The 18,914-nt window shown below is 45.8% G+C and overlaps 1 protein-coding gene and 1 pseudogene across 2 annotated transcripts; both read left to right on the plus strand.

Moving 5' to 3' along the window:
- Positions 1 to 5,493: 5,493 nt before the first annotated feature.
- LOC311129932 (growth/differentiation factor 10-like) lies at positions 5,494 to 9,084 on the plus strand (the record flags this gene model as incomplete). The annotated part of the gene is made up of 3 exons (XM_084162504.1): positions 5,494 to 5,752; positions 6,575 to 7,479; positions 8,893 to 9,084. The coding sequence occupies 3 exons, from the start codon at positions 5,494 to 5,496 to the stop codon at positions 9,082 to 9,084; spliced, it is 1,356 nt and encodes a 451-aa protein (XP_084018630.1).
- A 3,350-nt stretch (positions 9,085 to 12,434) lies between these two features.
- On the plus strand, positions 12,435 to 17,668 carry LOC311129971 (growth/differentiation factor 2-like; annotated as a pseudogene). Its single transcript has 2 exons — positions 12,435 to 12,783; positions 16,776 to 17,668. The product of its transcript is annotated as a growth/differentiation factor 2-like (transcript).
- The last annotated feature ends 1,246 nt before the right edge of the window (positions 17,669 to 18,914 follow it).

Consider the following 18,914-nt stretch of genomic DNA (forward strand, 5'->3'; position numbering starts at 1 on the left):
GGGTGATAGATGACTGGCTGGTTGGTGTGGGTGATAGATGACTGGCTGGTTGGCGTGGATGCTAGATGACTGGCTGGTTGGTGTGGGTGATAGATGACTGGCTGGTTGGTGTGGGTGATATATTACTGGCTGGTTGGTGTGGGTGATATATTACTGGCTGGTTGGTGTGGGTGATATATTACTGGCTGGTTGGTGTGGGTGATATATTACTGGCTGGTTGGTGTGGGTGATATATTACTGGCTGGTTGGTGTGGGTGATAGATGACTGGCTGGTTGGTGTGGGTGATAGATGACTGGCTGGTTGGTGTGGGTGATAGATGACTGGTTGGTTGGTGTGGGTGATAGATGACTGGCTGGTTGGTGTGGGTGATAGATGACTGGCTGGTTGGTGTGGGTGATAGATGACTGGCTGGTTGGTGTGGGTGATAGATTACTGGCTGGTTGGTGTGGGTGATAGATGACTGGCTGGTTGGTGTGGGTGATAGATGACTGGCTGGTTGGTGTGGGTGATAGATAACTGGCTGGTTGGTGTGGGTGATAGATGACTAGCTGGTTGGTGTGGGTGATAGATGACTGGCTGGTTGGTGTGGGTGATAGATGACTGGCTGGTTGGTGTGGGTGATATATTACTGGCTGGTTGGTGTGGGTGATAGATGACTAGCTGGTTGGTGTGGGTGATGAATGACTGGCTGGTTGGTGTGGGTGATAGATGACTGGCTGGTTGGTGTGGGTGATATATTACTGGCTGGTTGGTGTGGGTAATAGATGACTGGCTGGTTGGTGTGGGTGATAGATTACTGGCTGGTTGGTGTGGGTGATAGATTACTGGCTGGTTGGTGTGGGTGATAGATGACTGGCTGGTTGGTGTGGGTGATAGATGACTGGCTGGTTGGTGTGGGTGATAGATAACTGGCTGGTTGGTGTGGGTGATAGATGACTAGCTGGTTGGTGTGGGTGATATATTACTGGCTGGTTGGTGTGGGTGATAGATGACTGGCTGGTTGGTGTGGGTGATATATTACTGGCTGGTTGGTGTGGGTGATAGATGACTAGCTGGTTGGTGTGGGTGATATATTACTGGCTGGTTGGTGTGGGTGATAGATGACTAGCTGGTTGGTGTGGGTGATATATTACTGGCTGGTTGGTGTGGGTGATAGATGACTGGTTGGTTTGTGTGGGTGATAGATGACTGGCTGGTTGGTGTGGGTGATAGATGACTGGTTGGTTGGTGTGGGTGATAGAGGACTGGTTGGTTGGTGTGGATGCTAGATGACTGGCTGGTTGATGTGGGTGATAGATTACTGGCTGGTTGGTGTGGGTGATAGATGACTGGTTGGTTGGTGTGGATGCTAGATGACTCTCTCACTGTCTCTCTCTCACTGTCTCTCTCTCTCTCTCTCTGTCTCTCTCTCTCTCTCTCTCTCTCTCTCTCTCTCTCTCTCTCTCAAAAAGTAGATCTACACCCCACGCTAACCTTTTCTCATCTCTCCTGTGCTGTTTGTCACTAGACTTCAACTAAGTGTTACTTTCTCTAGAGCTTTGGAGTTTCTTTAATGAGCAATTTGGCAAATAACGTGATTATCGATCTTACTGCATATTTCATCAAAGCACTATGAGAATACGGGTAGCAAATCCGGGCCCCTAACACAGTATAGCATCCTCTTAAATCCTGGTTAAAATCAAGTGTTCCCACATGGATCAATTAAAAATATATATTTATAGACATGAAAAAAGGCCCACAATGGCAGACTTACTGTGTGAGGCCAAGGAAAACAATATGCTTGGCCAGAAAAGTCTGTCTGAAATACACCAAGTTAATTCCATTCTCTCTCATGAAAAAAGGGGGTGGAGGGGCACAACTTCAAATCTGGCTGGTAAGTTACACACTTCATACGAATAATTTGCGTCTGAGCACTGATATATGACACGTAGACTAGATGAAAAAAGGGCTTAAGGGCAAATCTCATCAATCACAGTTGCGCAGGGCCAAAGTCACAGCATTACGGAGTGATTTATAGACAGTTGAACGAAACGGTGTGGACGGGAGGGGAGAGAGCTGTGCCAGTCGTCAGTCCATTTGGTGCATTAAAGTGGAGCGCAATGGTCTCACTGACTGAATGATTATGGGAAAATGGCCTCCCTGTTTGGGAGCCCTTGAAGTGATTGATAACCATGTGGATAGAATACAACGCTCTATGACCAATCACGCTTTCCGCAACTCATCGTAGGCATAAACAAAAGAGGGGCCATAGAGCGACTCGGCCGTTGGCGTGGCTCATTCCCCCTGCCTGAAGCAGATGCAGCTGTTTCTCAGTCAAACTCACCATGTCGTCCAAACAGAAGCCTCCAAAAGTGAATAATGGTTGTAACTCAATAGCATTGTCCATTTCTCAACAGTGCCCAAACACATCTGGCTTGCTTGTTTTCAGATAGGCATCTCGCATGAGGAATTACCAACAAGTCAATTAAAACTTGCTTTAAGTAATCAAAGCAATGAGTTCACGTTCAGGAAAGTGATCATCAATTGATAATAACTTGACATAGCGTCATAAGAAATCGAGAACGGTCCATCTCAGTTGATTGTGTGCATGAGTGCAATGGTAAGAGTTCATAGGGTCAATTGTGTAAGTGTTTGTGTTTTATTGTATTAGTTGTAAGTGTCTTGGCAGATATACTGCAGACTGTATACAGAGGCTTAAAGGTTTACTTTGGGATTTGAAGAAAATGAGCTGAAGAAATAAAAGCATCTAATGAGTGGATGTAACTTTGATTCAAGAGTATATGGTTTCTTTCTCTGCCTTAGTGCTAAGGGATTTCCCCCATCTACAGCAGAGGGAGAAAAAAACTCCAGCGCTCCTTACTGAGGCAAAGATAACTTTGGTAGTATTCATAAGTGGTCCGAGAATATATCTCAAGTCTAATTTTGTATCTATAATGATTTCTTGCAGTAATAATAACACACAAAAGTATTTTTCTAATTGGGTCACTTGAGGCGAACGTCTGAGGTGAAATCCATCTTGTTGATTGCTGGCTCCGTCCGTGGGTTGAGTTTCTGCAGATGTAGTGGGTCTCAGGAGAGGAGCTGCACCGCTCAGCTAGCGCTGCTCGCACTGCTGAGAGCAGCTCTTTACCTTTGTTACTCAACCCAAATGTCTGAACCCCAATGATAAATCACTCACTTTTCATGTGGAGCTCCGACAGGCCGTGGCACTGGGTCAGGCCTCTATTCAGAAATCAGACGTCCGACTGGCGCTGCTGGACGAGACAAGGCCTGCAGAAATAAACCCTGATGTGATCATTCTGTCAGAAAGCAGCCCAGGTGGTGTGTGGGGGGATAAACTACCCCAGTCCCACTCGGATGTCATTTCTACCCGTAAACCCTGCAATTTGCTGAGATTTGGGCCGTAAATTTGTCATAACATTTCCTTTCCAGGAGGCATTCCATCTTCTGTTGGCATTAATGGCTAAATGCGCTGCTATGCAAATGCAGGAGCTGTTCCGGATATCTCTCTGGGAGAGGAAGGCTGTCTGTCTTCCTGTCTGTTTTTCTCAGAAGGAGGACATTGATGTGAACTCTTCTCTCTGAGTGTCCATGAGGGAGGTATGGCAGAGGACCCAGTCTGGTGAGGGTCTGTGTGATCACACATGGTCATCTTGGCAGGGATCAGATGAGTAATGGAGGGGTTTTCATGGCCCTCGGACATCCATGACCAAATCAGTCAGAGTGGTCATTTAGTCCTAGCCAGCAGTAAGAAAACAAGTCGAGGGGAGATTGGTGTCCGGCCAAAAGCAACATGGCGGACTCGCTGTCTTTCACTCCTTGATGAGCGCCCCAGGCAGATATTCTGTGAATCAAACCATATTTCTTCTGTCCCTCTACTTCATCTCTCTACCAGAGGTGATTCATACACGCATGATGTCATATGGGATGACATTTTTTTAATGGTCTTATGTGTGAGGGGTCATTGTCTTGGCCAGTGTCTGCTGTACCGATTAAAAAATGTTCTGCCTCTGTTTATAGGCTATGTCTGAAATTATGAACAGTTAAAGGTCCAATGCAGCCATTTTTATCTCAATATCAAATCATTTCTGGGTAACAATTAAGTACCTTACTGTGATTGTTTTCAATTAAAATGGTCAAAAAGAAACTAAAATAGTTTCTCAAGCAAGAATTTTGCTAGGACTGTCTGGGAGTGGTCTGAGTGGGTAGGGGAAAACTGAAAACTAGCTGTTATTGGAAGAGAGGTTTGGAACTCTCTTTCTTATTGGTCTGTTAACTAATTTACCGCCTGGTGATGTCACCAGGCAGGTCAAAACTTAATCCCACCAAAATAGGCTGACATTTCAGGCGGTCTTTTAAAACAGCTCTTACACTAAAAGGGCATTATCATAATTTTTTACAATTTCACAGCATTATTCCAACCTCATTGTTACAAAGGCAATTATGGGTGGCTCTGATGGGAAGGGTCTACCATGATCTCGACACATGATGACAGCTGAGGCTGATATGATCGTGCTTAGGCTATGTAGTGATAACCTTAAGACAATCCTTGCTTTAGTGAGTGCTTCAGGAGCAGGGGCCTTTAGTACTGTTGCAGGACATGTAAAGCATGGTGTGAAAGGCCCCAGTGATTCCCATCAGGCCAGTAGAAGGTATTTTAATGGCTCACTGACCCCAGTAGCCAGGCTGTCACCACCTCTCTCACAGGGTCTGCATTGTACTGCTGTTAACTTGACATCAAGACCCCAGAAACCCAGGAGGCTCCAGCAGGGTCCTCCGACCGAGGGGCCACAAAAGAATGAAATGGAAGAAAAACAAGAGCATGGTTGGCTGGAGAGACCAGGAAGGGAGACATGTCTTTACATATCGACATGTCACCGAAACATCAATTCTTCATGCAACTCTGCACTACAAGGGAGTGCCCTGTGCCCCAGTCATTATGTGATCATCATGCCTATGGTTATCTAGAAGGGAACAAAATAGACTTAATAGTTTACACAGTCAAAATTAATTTAATTAATTGGGTTTAGAGTGTAAATGTTTTTATAAAATGATGTATGGAAACCTTTAATAATAATATAATATAATTCCTGTTTTCATACTTGCAATATCTATAGCACTTAAAATTTCACAGCTGCCAGCACATACAGTTATTCTACAATGGGGGAGATCTGCGGGCTTGACTCTCTCTCGTTGGCTGTGCGCTGCAAAGCGTCACCATCTGTCACTGCTAAAGCAGTAGACTACCCCCTGGTCTCTCTGGTAGTAAGAAGAAAGTGTGGAGCTATAAGTTGTGAAGTGTGCTTGTCATACGACTTAACTTTTTAAACTTTGAACTCCAATCTACATATGAGTAAAAAGAAAAACAACTAATCAAGCGAATCCTGGAATTACACTGCCGAGAGCTGTGGAGGACTTTTCTCACATTTTGGCACATTCAAACACTAAAGAAAGACGGTAGTTGATGGAATAACTCGTTTTGAATAGAAAATATGGCGAAGATATTATTACATCTGGTGCATTTGTTATTATTTTTAAATTCCGGTATCGTGGAAGTTTTATCAGAGGAGCCACCCGAAATTACGCAGCAGGACAGCGATATCCACGGAACTACCGATGGCACATCCTCGCGCGAAAGCGCACGGCGGGACATGCTCTCCATCAATATGTTTAAAGTCTATGAAAAGTACAGTAAGGAGCCCCAACGCCATCGAGACGGAAATACCGTTAGAAGTTTTAAGGCTATTCCAGGTGAGTGTTCTCCTGCCCTATAGATTGATGCGCTTGATTTTATGATTTTATGTACTGCACTAGATTTTATGTAGGCCTTTTTAATGTAAGATGTCCTTGAGTGTCCCGAATGCCGTCAGCTACATAAAATGTATTATTATTATTATTATAGGTGTATATGTTACTGCATGACACTATAATATCACATAACCTAATATGAAGTGGCAGGCTGCTGTAAGTAGAATGCAGCAGATACAGTAGCCTATATCAGTTGGAACCGTACAAAGTGACATAAACATCATTTTGCAAGAGCAAAACGTGAATAATAAATAAAGTTGAGCTATTGAATGTGTTTAATATAAGCAACCCCATGCCCTGTCACTACTTGATTCAAGCTCAATGTGATCAGAGAGTATAGGCTACTGTTAATATCCATGACATATTAGACAAAAGCCGATTATGACACTGACTCAGACGCCATTAGAGGCACATGGAAAACTCTTCTGGTGCGCTCCTAAGCATTTCCATATGTCTAAGACCTTTTCAGGGGCAATGTTTATCTTTCAAACAGCAGTGGGAGTCAAGGGATGAAATTAAGATGATTGTTTATTGTAATCCAAATGTTGTGTATTGCAATCAGATTGTTATCATACCATATGGTTGCACTGTAACCTGTTGTATGTGATAATATTTCACCCACAGCTAATCATTCATGGTTTTTATGACATTATAGTTTGCAGAAAAACTGTTGAAAGTAGGCTACGTTGAAAAATAATGTTTAGAATTGAAAATGCTGTCGACCACACACGTCTTTCCATTGTCTTGTCTTTATTTTCTTTGCAGGAGTATCCAAGAACAGTGTGTGGTTCCATTTCAACCTGTCGTCCATCCAGGAGTCGGAGGTCATCCTGTCCGCCACATTCCACTTCCTGGACCAGCGTCCCCGCCACCGACCCTGGATCTGCCGGCGCTCCCGAAGCACTTCCTGTCGCATCCAGCACCTCCAGCAGCATCCCCCGTCCCAGCTCCTCTTCCGAGGAACGTCCCCAAACTCTGCCTTCGGCTCCCCACTGGGCAACGTCACTCTGCCCCCTCCCAGGAGAGGGTCCTGGCAGACAAGGGACGTCTCCACTGTGGTCAAAGAGGCCCGCATCCTGGGAGAGCTCCTCATCACCGCAGAGTTTGACTTTGGGGTGAGGCCCCAGAGGAACCAGGAGCGCCATTCTCCAGCCATCCTACCGTACGTCCTGGCATATGCCAACGACATGGCCATATCTGAGCCCAACAGCGTGGCCATGACCCTGCAGAGGTACGGGCCTTTCCCTTCGGGCGAGGAGCCCACCCGGTCGGCCAACGAATCTCCTCCAGCCTCCAGGCTGAAAAGAGAAGCATTGTCCCCCCTGGACCAAATAGAGGACAATGACCTGCCTGAGGTCCAGTTCAACACCTTGAAGAGCCATGAGCTATGGGAGAGCACTTATTTTGCTCCCAAGATCAAGCCCTCAATGACAGATGGGCGAAAGCATGGCCAGGAGAGCAGTGAGGGGTTGAATAAGCCCCAGGTGCTGAGCTTTGATGAGAGGACCATGAAGAAGGCTCGCAGGAGACAGTGGAGTGAGCCCAGGGTCTGCGCCCGACGCTACCTGAGAGTGGACTTTGCAGACATCGGCTGGAGCGAGTGGGTGTTAGCCCCGAAAGCTTTTGATGCCTACTACTGTGCAGGCACATGCGGTTTTCCTATTCCTAAGGTAGGTTAGCGTACGGTTTTACTTCAGTGTGTCATGTAGTATTTATTTAGTAAATAAAGATGCTTGAAATTGCTTTAATTGATCAGATGATGAAGAGCATGCTGGATTAAATACACTACATGACCAAAAGTATGTGGACACCTGCATCTCATTCCGAAAATCATGGGCATTAATATGGAGTTGGTCCCCCCTTCACTGCTATAACAGCCTACACTCTTCTGGGAAGGCTTTTCACTAGACGTTGGAACATTGCTGTGGGGACTTGCTTCCATTCAGCCACAAGAGCATTAGTGAGGTCGGGCACTGATGTTGGGCGATTAGGCCTGGCTTGCAGTATGCGTTCCAACTCATCCCAAAGATGTTCGATGGGGTTGAGGTCAGGGCTCTGTGCAGGCCAGTCAAGTTCTTCCACACCGATCTCGACAAACCATTTCTGTATGGACCTCGCTTTGTGCACAGGGGCATTGTCATACTGAAACAGGAAAGGGCTTTCCCCAAACTATTGCCACAAAGTTGGAAGTACAGAATCATCTACAATGTCATTGTATGCTGTATTGTTAAGATTTCCCTTCACTAAGGGGCCTAGCCCGAACCATGAAAAACAGCCCAATCCCATTTTTCCTCCTCCACCAAACTTTACAGTTGGCAATATGCATTGGGGAAGGTAGCATTCTCCTGGCATCCACCAAACCCAGATTCGTCCATCGGACTGCCAGATGGTGAAGTGTGATTCATCACTCCAGAGAACGCGTTTCCACTGCTCCAGATTCCAATGGTGGCGAGCTTTACACCACTCCAGCCGACGCTTGGCATTGCGCATGGTGATCTTAGGCTTGTGTGCGGCTGCTCGGCCATGGAAACCCATTTCATGAAGCTCCCGACAAAGAGTTATTGTGCTGACGTTGCTTCCAGAGGCAGTTTGGAACTTGATAATGAGTGTTGCAACCGAGGACAGACGATTTTTATGCGCTTCAGCACTCGGCGGTCCCATTCTATGAGCTTGTGTGGCCTACCACTTCGCGGCTAAGCTGTTGTTGCTCCTAGACGTTTCCACTTCACAATAACAGCACTTACAGTTGACCGGGGCAGCTCTAGCAGGGCAGAAATGTGATGAACTGACTTGTTGGAAAGGTGGCATCCTATGACGGTGCCACGTTGAAAGTCACTGAGCTCTTCAGTAAGGCCATTCTACTGCCAATGTTTGTTTATGGAGATTGCATAGCTGTGTGCTAGATTTTATACACCTGTCAGCAATGGTTGTGGCTGAAATAGCCAAATCCACTAATTTGAAGGGGTGTCCACATACTTTTGTGTATATAGTGTACATGCTAGCCAAATGTGATGTCATCATCATACTCCCTTGTGAAAGAGAATCCCTCTTAACTCCAGCTTCTTTCCCTCTCTGGCTCCCAGGTTGCCCGGCCCTCTAACCATGCCACCATCCAAAGCATTGTGAGGGCGGTGGGAATCGTTCCCGGCATTCCGGAGCCCTGCTGTGTTCCGGACAGGATGAGCTCTCTGAGTGTTCTCTTCCTGGACCCCAGCCGGAACATGGTGTTGAAGGTTTACCCCAACATGTCTGTTGAGACCTGCGCCTGCCAGTAGAACCACCCGGAAGGAGCCTCAATGCATAATGCATGAGACAGAGTACAATGAATCAGACAGAGTGGAGCAGAAGATAAATTCAGTCAACACAGTAAAAAAGACAGACATCTTTTGATGAGGCTGCGATGGATGAACTCACCATGGAGGGAGATCTGGATTATAGATAAGGGTTTCGGGTGGCGAGATGCAGAGAACACTATGTCTGACTATCAGAATAGTGTGATTTACACAGACATTTCTTTGTCATTCAGCAGCTCAACTCTAGGTGAATTTGGGCCTGTATAACTGTCAGTTCCAAGTCTTCAGCCATCCAGAGCTCCTGATGTATACTCGGATTCCAAAGTAACTCAAATAATGGACCCTGTTGCCATGTACTGGACTTCGGTGGAAGCTGGTGGGAGGAGCTACAGGAGGACGGGCTCATTGTAATTGCTGGAATGGAATAAATGGAACTGTATCAAACACATGGAAACAACATGTTCGACTCAGTTCCATTTGCTCCATTTCAGCCATTGCAATGAGCCCGTCCTCATATCGCTCCTCCCACCAGCCTCCACTGCAGTGCACTTAGACTATTGGACTCAGGTGAGCTTTAGATATGATGTCTTCATACGGTACAAGACTCAAAAGCTGAACCTCTGTAAATAATAATGTAACTAATACAACTAAATAAGACTTATTTCTGTAAATAATTGCTGGGATCTTAAACTATGTTTTGCCTGTAGTGTTTACTAGTTGTGCAGTTTTAATTAATCTTTCAAAATAAATAGTTAATACATGAGAGAATGTAATATTTTAATAAATAATTCCATGTTGTTTTCTGACTGCATGCACACTGTGATGATCTTAGAAGGACGTGGAAGATAAAATGTCATGTTTGCATAAGTTTGAATCAGGGATCTATTGTCATCATATTTAGAGAAGAAAAAGGAGATAGGTAGCACATTCCACATGCTGTTTTGAAATAGAAAATAGTTTTTTTAAAATTGCCATTTGAAGACGTAGACCTGAGATTGATTGTTTTGATGTTATTGATGGAAAGAGAGCTTAATTTCTGGTTACTTATAGACCACTAGTGCAAAGTCATTACATCCAAAATGTTCAGCATCATACTGTAGTTGATTAACGTCAAACTACCACAAAAGTGTTGAGAATATTGTGCTATGTAACTATTCCAACATTGTGAATTGTGCATTTATCCTTTGTTTAGGCTTTGTCCGGTTTTGATCATTTGTGCTTTAATTGCCCAAATATGGCCTTGATTGACGCTAAACTTAAATGGAAATAAACTGAATGCTACATAAAGTGTACATGTATAATGAAAATCCTGGGAGATTGTGTGGGGTTGTAATCATTTTATGATGACGTTGTCCTGAGTCCTTATAGGCTGCGTTTACACAGGCAGCCCAATTCTGATATTTTTTCTCACTAATTGGTCTTTTGACCAATCAGGTCAGCTCTGAAAAAGAGCTGATATGAAAAGCTCTGATATGATTGGTCAAAAAAACAATTAGTGGAAAAAATATCAGAATTGGGCTCGCTGTGTAAATGCAGCCTAAGAGGATCATTGTTTTATGACACAAAGAGCATCCTACATATTTACAGTATTAGTCAAGCGGCTAATATTAGAATTAAAGGAATGCGTTACTCATTTCAGACTCAAATAAAGAAAGTACCTTAATTTCCAAATCACTTGTTTATCTGGTGCATTTCTCTCTACGGAAAATGCATGTCAGAGGATATTTAACTGGCCTTCACTCATAAAGATATCCCACAGATGGGGGGGGGGGGGGGGCTGGGGGTCTGCCTGAATGTGTGACAGAGACAAAACACCCTGTTGGAAAGTGCCAGGACTCAGGCCAAAGTCCCCAGACACATTTGCCTCGGATGTCACTGGATCCTAGCCACTGTGTGTACTGGTGATGAAGAGGTTTTTTGTATTTTTTTATTATTGAGTGCTGCCAATTTAATCTGTAACTAAAATGTCAAAGTAAATGTGTTACTGTTTTTTTATGTTGAACAAATATGATATCGTTATTGCTTATGTATCTGAAAGACTCTGAAGAAAACATGCCCTGTATCAATAAGGGAAGGTTCTCACTATGTATTTTACTGCCTCTCCTAATTTACGGTGATTTCCGTCGGCCTTAGCTATGACCCGCGAGTGGGAAGCAAGTGGGAAGAATTTAGTAAAGTGTTTGTCAGCAGTCTCGCAATTTCCAGCCCCTCTCTCATTATAGCAGTGTGTCTGTCAAATGTTTACAGAATCTTCATTAACTGCAAGCGCCCTAATGACAGCAAGGCCCTAATGACAGCAAGGCCCTAATGACAGCAAGGCTCTAATGACAGCAAGGCCCTAATGACTCCCTAGTCTCCTGAGTGGCGCAGTGGTCTAAGGCACTGTATTGCAGTGCTAGCTGTGCCACTAGAGATCCTGGTTCGAATCCAGGCTCTGTCGTAGCCGGCCATGACCGGGAGACCCATGGGGCGGCGCACAATTGGCCCAGCGTCATCCAGGATAGGGGAGGGAATGGCCGGCAGGGATGTAGCTCAGTTGGTTGAGCATGGCGTTTGCTACGCCAGGGTTGTGGGTTCAATTCCCACGGGGGGGCAGTAAAAAAAAAATATATATATAAAAAAAGAATGATGTATGCACTCACTAACTGTAAGTCGCTCTGGATAAGAGCGTCTGCTAAATGACTAAATGACAGCAAGGCCCGAATGACAGCAAGCGCCCTAATGACAGCAAGGCCCTAATGACAGCAAGCGCCCTAATGACAGCAAGGCCCTAATGACAGCAAGGCCCTAATGACAGCAAGGCCCTAATGGCAGCAAGCGCCCTAATGACAGCAAGGCCCTAATGACAGCAAGGCCCTAATGACAGCAAGCACCCTAATGACAGCAAGGCCCTAATGGCAGCAAGTGCCCTAATGACAGCAAGGCCCTAATGACAGCAAGGCCCTAATGACAGCAAGCGCCCTAATGACAGCAAGGCCCTAATGACAGCAAGCGCCCTAATGACAGCAAGGCCCTAATGACAGCAAGGCCCTAATGACAGCAAGCGCCCTAATGACAGCAAGGCCCTAATGACAGCAAGACCCTAATGACAGCAAGGTCCTAATGACAGCAAGGCCCAAATGAAGATACAGTATCAACGGTCAAGATAAGAATGTCTGTGCTACTATTTTGGTTGAAATGAGGCTACTGTTTACTCTAGAGCATGGGAGCGGACCCCAGCTCTAGCATAGAAGAATCTCAATTTCAACAGATTGTCACCCAAAATCTGTGTTAAATACATAGTGTGAACTGGGAAGGTAAAGCGTGTTGATTGGGAAGGATCTGATCTAAAGATGCAGTGCTCAAGGCGTTTCCTCTTCCAGATGTGATTGAGTTTGCTGGTGTCCATGGGGTCCTGTAGATGCAAGTCACTGAACGATGTCCTCCAAAGCAAAGATCCTGAGGGCTTCTCTGGGACTTCCGAGCAGGACCTGGTCGAAGAGGAGGACATGGACTCCAGGTTGCAGAGCTTTCTGGGAAACATGAAGGAAGGGTTTCTGAGGAAACTCAACTTATCAGATGTCCCACAAGACCACAGCAAGATATACCCACCTCCGTTCATGATTGAACTGTACAACAAGTATGCCTTTGACAAGTCCGCTATGCCTCGTTCTGATGTCATTCGCATCTTCACCGTTCAAGGTATGTACATAAGCAAGTCAAAAATTAATTTTGGGGACAAGACTTTCGTTACCGGGTTTTTTATAAGTTAACACAACATTTACGTACGTACAGTGCCTTCAGAAAGTATTCACAACCCTTGACTTTTTCCACATTTTGTTGTGTTACAAAGTGGGATTCAAATGGATTTAATTGTCATTTTTGGTCAACGATCTACACAAAATACTCTGTAATGTTAACGTGGAAGAAAAAATCTAACATTTATGAAATATTTATGAAAAATAAAACGCTAATATATCTTGATTAGATAAGTATTCACCCCCCTGAGACAATACATGTTAGAAACACCTTTGGCAGTGATTACAGCTGTGAGTCTTTTTGAATAAGTCTCTAAGAGCTTTGCACACCTGTTTTGTACAATATTTGCTTATTATTCTTCAATCTCTGTCAAATTGGTTATTGATCATTGTTAGAAAGCCATTTTCAAGTCTTGCCATAGATTTTCAAGCCTATTTAAGTCAAAACTGTAACTAAGCCACTCAGGACAATTCAATGTCATCTTGGTAAGCAACTCCAGTGTAGATTTGGCCTTGTGTTTTAGGTTGTTGGTTCATTTGCCTCCCAGTGTCTGTTGGAAAGAAGACTGAAGCAGGTTTTCCTCTGGGATTTTGCCTGTGCTTATATCTGTATTCCGTTTATTTTTATCCTGAAAAACTCCCTAGTCTTTGCCGATGACAAGCATACCCATAACATGATGCAGCCACCACCATGCTTGAAAATATGAAGAGTGGTACTCAGTGATGTGTTGTGTTGGATTTGCCCAAAACATAACCCTTTGTATTCAGGAGAAAAATTATATGTTCTCTGCTACATTTTTTACAGTATTACTTATGTGCCTTGTTGCAAACAGGTTGCATGTTTTGGAATATTTTGTATTCTGTACAAGCTTCCTTCTTTTCACTCTGTTATTTAAGTTAGTATTGTGGAGTAACTACAATGTTGTTGATCCATCCTCAGTTTTCTCATACAGTATCTGTCACGATCGTCGGGAACAGATGAGGACCAAGGCGCAGCGTTGCAGGCAAACATACTCTTTATTGAGCGAAACGCGATCAAAACAACAAAGACGTTAACGTGACAGTACACGGTCAAACACAACCAACTTGAAACAAGAACCCACAAAAAACAAAGGAAAAACCGACAGTTTAAATATGGCTCCCAATCAGAGACAACCAGCAAACAGCTGACACTCGTTGCCTCTGATTGGGAGTCACTCAGGCCAACATAGAAATAGGGAACATAGATCTACACACCCTGGCTCAACATAACAGTGTCCCCAGAGCCAGGGCGTGACAGTACCCCCCCCTAAAGGCGCGGACTCCGACCGCGCCAACTAAATACCACAGGGGAGGGACCGGGTGGGCACTCCGCCTTGGCGGCGGATCCGGCTCTGGGCCCGATCCCCACTCCCTCTCCAACCCCCCAAAGTACCCCTGGTCCGGTCTGGCCCCGCTGGCCGGAGCCGGACTGACGACACGCACCCCTGGCTTGGTGCGTGGAGCAGGAACGGACCGGACCGGGCTGACGATGCGCACCCCTGGCTTGGTGCGTGGAGTAGCAACTGGCCGGACCGGGCTGACGATACACACCCCTGGCTTGGTGCGTGGAGCAGGAATGGACCGGACCGGGCTGACGATGCGCACCCCTGGCTTGGTCCGTGGAGTAGCAACTGGCCGGACCGGGCTGACGATACGCACCCCTGGCTTGGTGCGTGGAGCAGGAATGGACCGGACCGGGCTGACGATGCGCACCCCTGGCTTGGTGCGTGGAGGAGGAACGGGCCGAGCCGGGCTGACGATACGCACCCCTGGCTTGGTGCGGGGAACAGGCACGGGCCGTGCTGGACTGACGACGCACACCACTGGCCTGGTGTGGAGAGCAGGAGCGGGCCGGACAGGGCTGACGAAACGCACCCCAGACTTGGTGCGGGGAGCAGGAATGGGCCGGACTGGGCTGGCGACGCGCACCACAGACTTGGTGCGGAGAGCAGGAACGGGCCGGACCGGGCTGACGAAACGCACCACAGACTTGGTGCGGGGAGCAGGAACGGGCCGAGCCGGGCTGACGAGACGCACCACAGACTTGGTGCGGGGATCAGGAATGGGCCGGACTGGGCTGGCGACGCGCACCATTGACCTGGTGCGGAGAGCAGGAACAGAACGGGCCGGGCTGGCGACGCGCACCATTGGCCTGGTGCGGGGAGCAGGAACAGGACGGGCCGGGCTGACGACACGCACCACAGGCTCGATGCGAGGAACAGGGACAGGCCGGACCGTACTGGGGACACACACCACTGGCCCTATGCAGGGATCAGGAACGGGCCGGACCGGACTGGTAACACACCCCAGTACCTCTCGCCGTGCCTCCACACTTTCCTTCCCCTTTAACACCAGTGGCCCCCGTAACCTGGCGGCCTCCTCTGTCAACCCGCTGGACCGCTCTATCGCGGCCTCCTGCTGCCCCGACGTCCACGTCGTGAGCCCCCCCCTAAAAAAATTCTGGGTGTCTCCCCTCCCCGTGGACCAGGCCTCCCTAGTTCTCGCCAGACTCTCACCCCACTGCTCCAAAGTCCAACCACTCTGCTCTTCACTTGGCTTGGCCCAGTCGAGACTCTTAATCCATTGCTCCATAGACCAGCCTCTCTGCTCTTCACTTGGCTGGGCCCAGTCGAGACTCCTACTCCACTGATCCCAGGTCCATCCTCTCTCCTCTTCACGCTGCTTGGTCCTGTCTTGGTGGGTTCTTCTGTCACGATCGTCGGGAACAGATGAGGACCAAGGCGCAGCGTTGCAGGCAAACATACTCTTTATTGAGCGAAACGCGATCAAAACAACAAAGACGTTAACGTGACAGTACACGGTCAAACACAACCAACTTGAAACAAGAACCCACAAAAAACAAAGGAAAAACCGACAGTTTAAATATGGCTCCCAATCAGAGACAACCAGCAAACAGCTGACACTCGTTGCCTCTGATTGGGAGTCACTCAGGCCAACATAGAAATAGGGAACATAGATCTACACACCCTGGCTCAACATAACAGTGTCCCCAGAGCCAGGGCGTGACAGTATCACAACCATCAAACTCTGTAACTGTTTTAAAATCACCATTGGCTCATGGTGAAATCCCTGAGCAGTTTCCTTTCTCTCCAGCAACTGAGTTAGGAAGGACGCCTGTATCTTTGTAGTGACTGGGTGTATTGATAACTATCCAAAGCCTAATTAATAACTTCACCATACTCAAAGGGATATTCAGCGTCAGTTCTTTTTATTTTTACACATTTACCAATCGTCGCCCTTCTTTGAAAAACCTCCCTGGTCTTTGTGGTTGAATCTTTGCTTGAAATTCACCACTTGATTGAGGCTCCTTACATATAATTGTATGTGTGGGGTACAGAGATGGGGTAGTCATTCAAAAATCATGTTAATTATTGAACACAGAATGAGTCCATACAACGTATTATGCGATTTGTTAAGCATATTTGTACTCCTGAACTTATTTAGGCTTGCCATAACAAAGGGGTTGAATGCTTATTGACTCAAGACATTTCAGTTTTTAATTTCCCCCAAAATTTCAAATTTTTTCTACAAACAAAATTCCACTTTGACATTATGGGGTATTGTGTGTAGATCAGTGACACAACATCTCAATATAAACAATAACAAATTCAGGCTGTAACACAACAAAATGTGGAAAAAGTTAAGGGGTGTTGGCCCCGTGTAGCTCAGTTGGAAGAGAATGGCGCTTGCAACGCCAGGGTTGTGGGTTCGATTCCCACGGGGGGCCAGTCGCTCTGGAGAAGAGTGTCTGCTAAATGACTAAAATGTAAATGGGTGTGAATACTTTCTGAAGGCATTATGTTAGTACTGTATGCCTGTGTGCGTCTAAGGCTATTGAAACAAATAAGTTATATCAAATATGAAACTACATATGCCTGTTGCCTACTTTCACAGATGTCAGTCACTCTGCAAAAAATGGCACCAAGTCAAAACACAGACTGCTGTTCAATGTAACTGTCCCAAATCACGAAGAGGTCACCATGGCGGAACTCAGGCTGTTCACCCTGCTGGATAATAGTGTGACCTCAACCACCAATGGGATCGGGGCTTCCATAAATGTCTATGAAGTGGAGTACAAAGGAAACAAGGTCACAGCCCACCTTGTGAATGGGAAAGAGGTCATTGGGGCCAATCACTCTTGGGAAGCTTTCGATGTGACCACCGCCATCCAGAGTTGGGTCAAATCGGGCCGTGAGGCCAGTGAGTTTGAGGTGGTGGTCGACAGGTGGGACTGAGGGCATTTCAAAGGCGGAGGTTTGGACGTGAGCATGGGTGTGGGGGATAACCAGTCAGCTGCTTTGATCGTTTTCTCTGATGACCTGGGGATCAGGAAGAGAGAAGCCAAGAAGGAGCTGAGGGAGGAGATAGTCTATGAGGAAGAGACGCTCTTCTCAGGGAGCGACTGGCAAGGGCCCGACTTCAATGAGATCCCCGTGGACTTACACCACAGGTGGAAGAGGCAGGGGGACACCAGCTACTGCCGACGGACCTCCATGCGCGTCAAATTCAAAGATATCGGCTGGGACCAGTGGATCGTAGCGCCCCCTGAGTATGATGCCTTTGAGTGTAGAGGGGTATGTTATTACCCCCTGAATGACGACATGACCCCTTCCAAACACACCCTCATCCAAACCCTGGTCAATTTCAAGAACCCCAAAAAAGCCAACATGGCATGTTGCGTTCCCACAAAACTGGCCCCCATCACGGTCATGTACCAGGAGAATGGTGTCATCACTGTGCGACATATGTACGAGGAGATGAAGGTGGCAGAGTGTGGATGTAGGTAGTGAGAGGTAACATCCATGGTGGTCCCCTTTAACTCTTTTCTGTAAATCTGTACATTCCTGTTGTAAGATGTGTTGGAGTTCTCTTATTTAGTATTATGCTCAGAAAACTCAGTCAGTATAGAATATCAATAAAACCTATAATACAATATTTTTTCATGATTTATTAGCCTTTATCATTATTATAATGGTTTTAGAAAACAAAAGAGATCATCAATTGGATCTATTATGAAGTCAGTGTGCATTAATTGTTTGATATCGATAACAAAATGATCATAATATTGAAAGAGTTTGTACATAGTGTTGTTTATTAATCAATTGACTAAGAGGACTATCTTGCTCTACATGTTTAATGACAGTAGATTTTGAAAGTATTTTTTATAAGAGGGCATTTCTGAATCTGACTTCTAAATTATTGCTTTAATTAAATATGTAGTGTTCTCATTAGTTTTGTATTAGAGTCAGAGACCACGCTATAACATAACAGTGTATTTCTCCACTGAAGTTGTACTACTGTATGAATTAACATTAATTGAAAGAAGTTCTTCTTTGAATAATGTGTAAAGAGCGCACTCTACAGGTGGACAATAAACAGTATTTTTATGTATATTCCTTGCTCCTTCATTCCTTCCTTGCATTTTATTTTGACTGTTTTTGTAATTATTCAACTAAAATACTGCACATACGTCTAAATATTAAGTACATGTTGATCCCGACATACTTCAGCTGTGAACATTAGTCAACACAAAGTAGTCAATACACATCAATGTATTCTAATCAGAGGTGATGGTTCCCCTCCCAATTAAGCAAATGTTTGTCAAGGGATGAGAAAGCCGTAGACACTTACATCACCGCTTCACAGTAAAAACAAATATAGCTCAGTCTTAATATACACTATACATACAAAGGTATGTGGACACCCCTTCAAATTAGTGGATTCGGCTATTTCAGCCACACCCGTTGCTGACAGGTGTATAAAATCGAGCACACCGCCATGCAATCTCCATAGACAAACATTGGCAGTAGAATGGTCTTACTGAAGAACTCAGTGACTTTCAGCGTGGCACCGTCATAGGAAGCCACCTTTCCAACAAGTCAGTTAGTCAATTTCTGCCCTGCTAGAGCTGCCCCGGCCAACTGTAAGTGCTGTTATAGTGAAGTGGAAACATCTAGGAGCAACAACGGCTCAGCCGCGAAGTGGTGGGCCACACAATCTCACAGAATGGGACCGCCGAGTGCTGAAGTGCGT

The sequence above is a fragment of the Coregonus lavaretus genome (assembly GCF_964263955.1).
Source record: "Coregonus lavaretus genome assembly, chromosome: 1".
NCBI lineage: Eukaryota > Metazoa > Chordata > Actinopteri > Salmoniformes > Salmonidae > Coregonus > Coregonus lavaretus.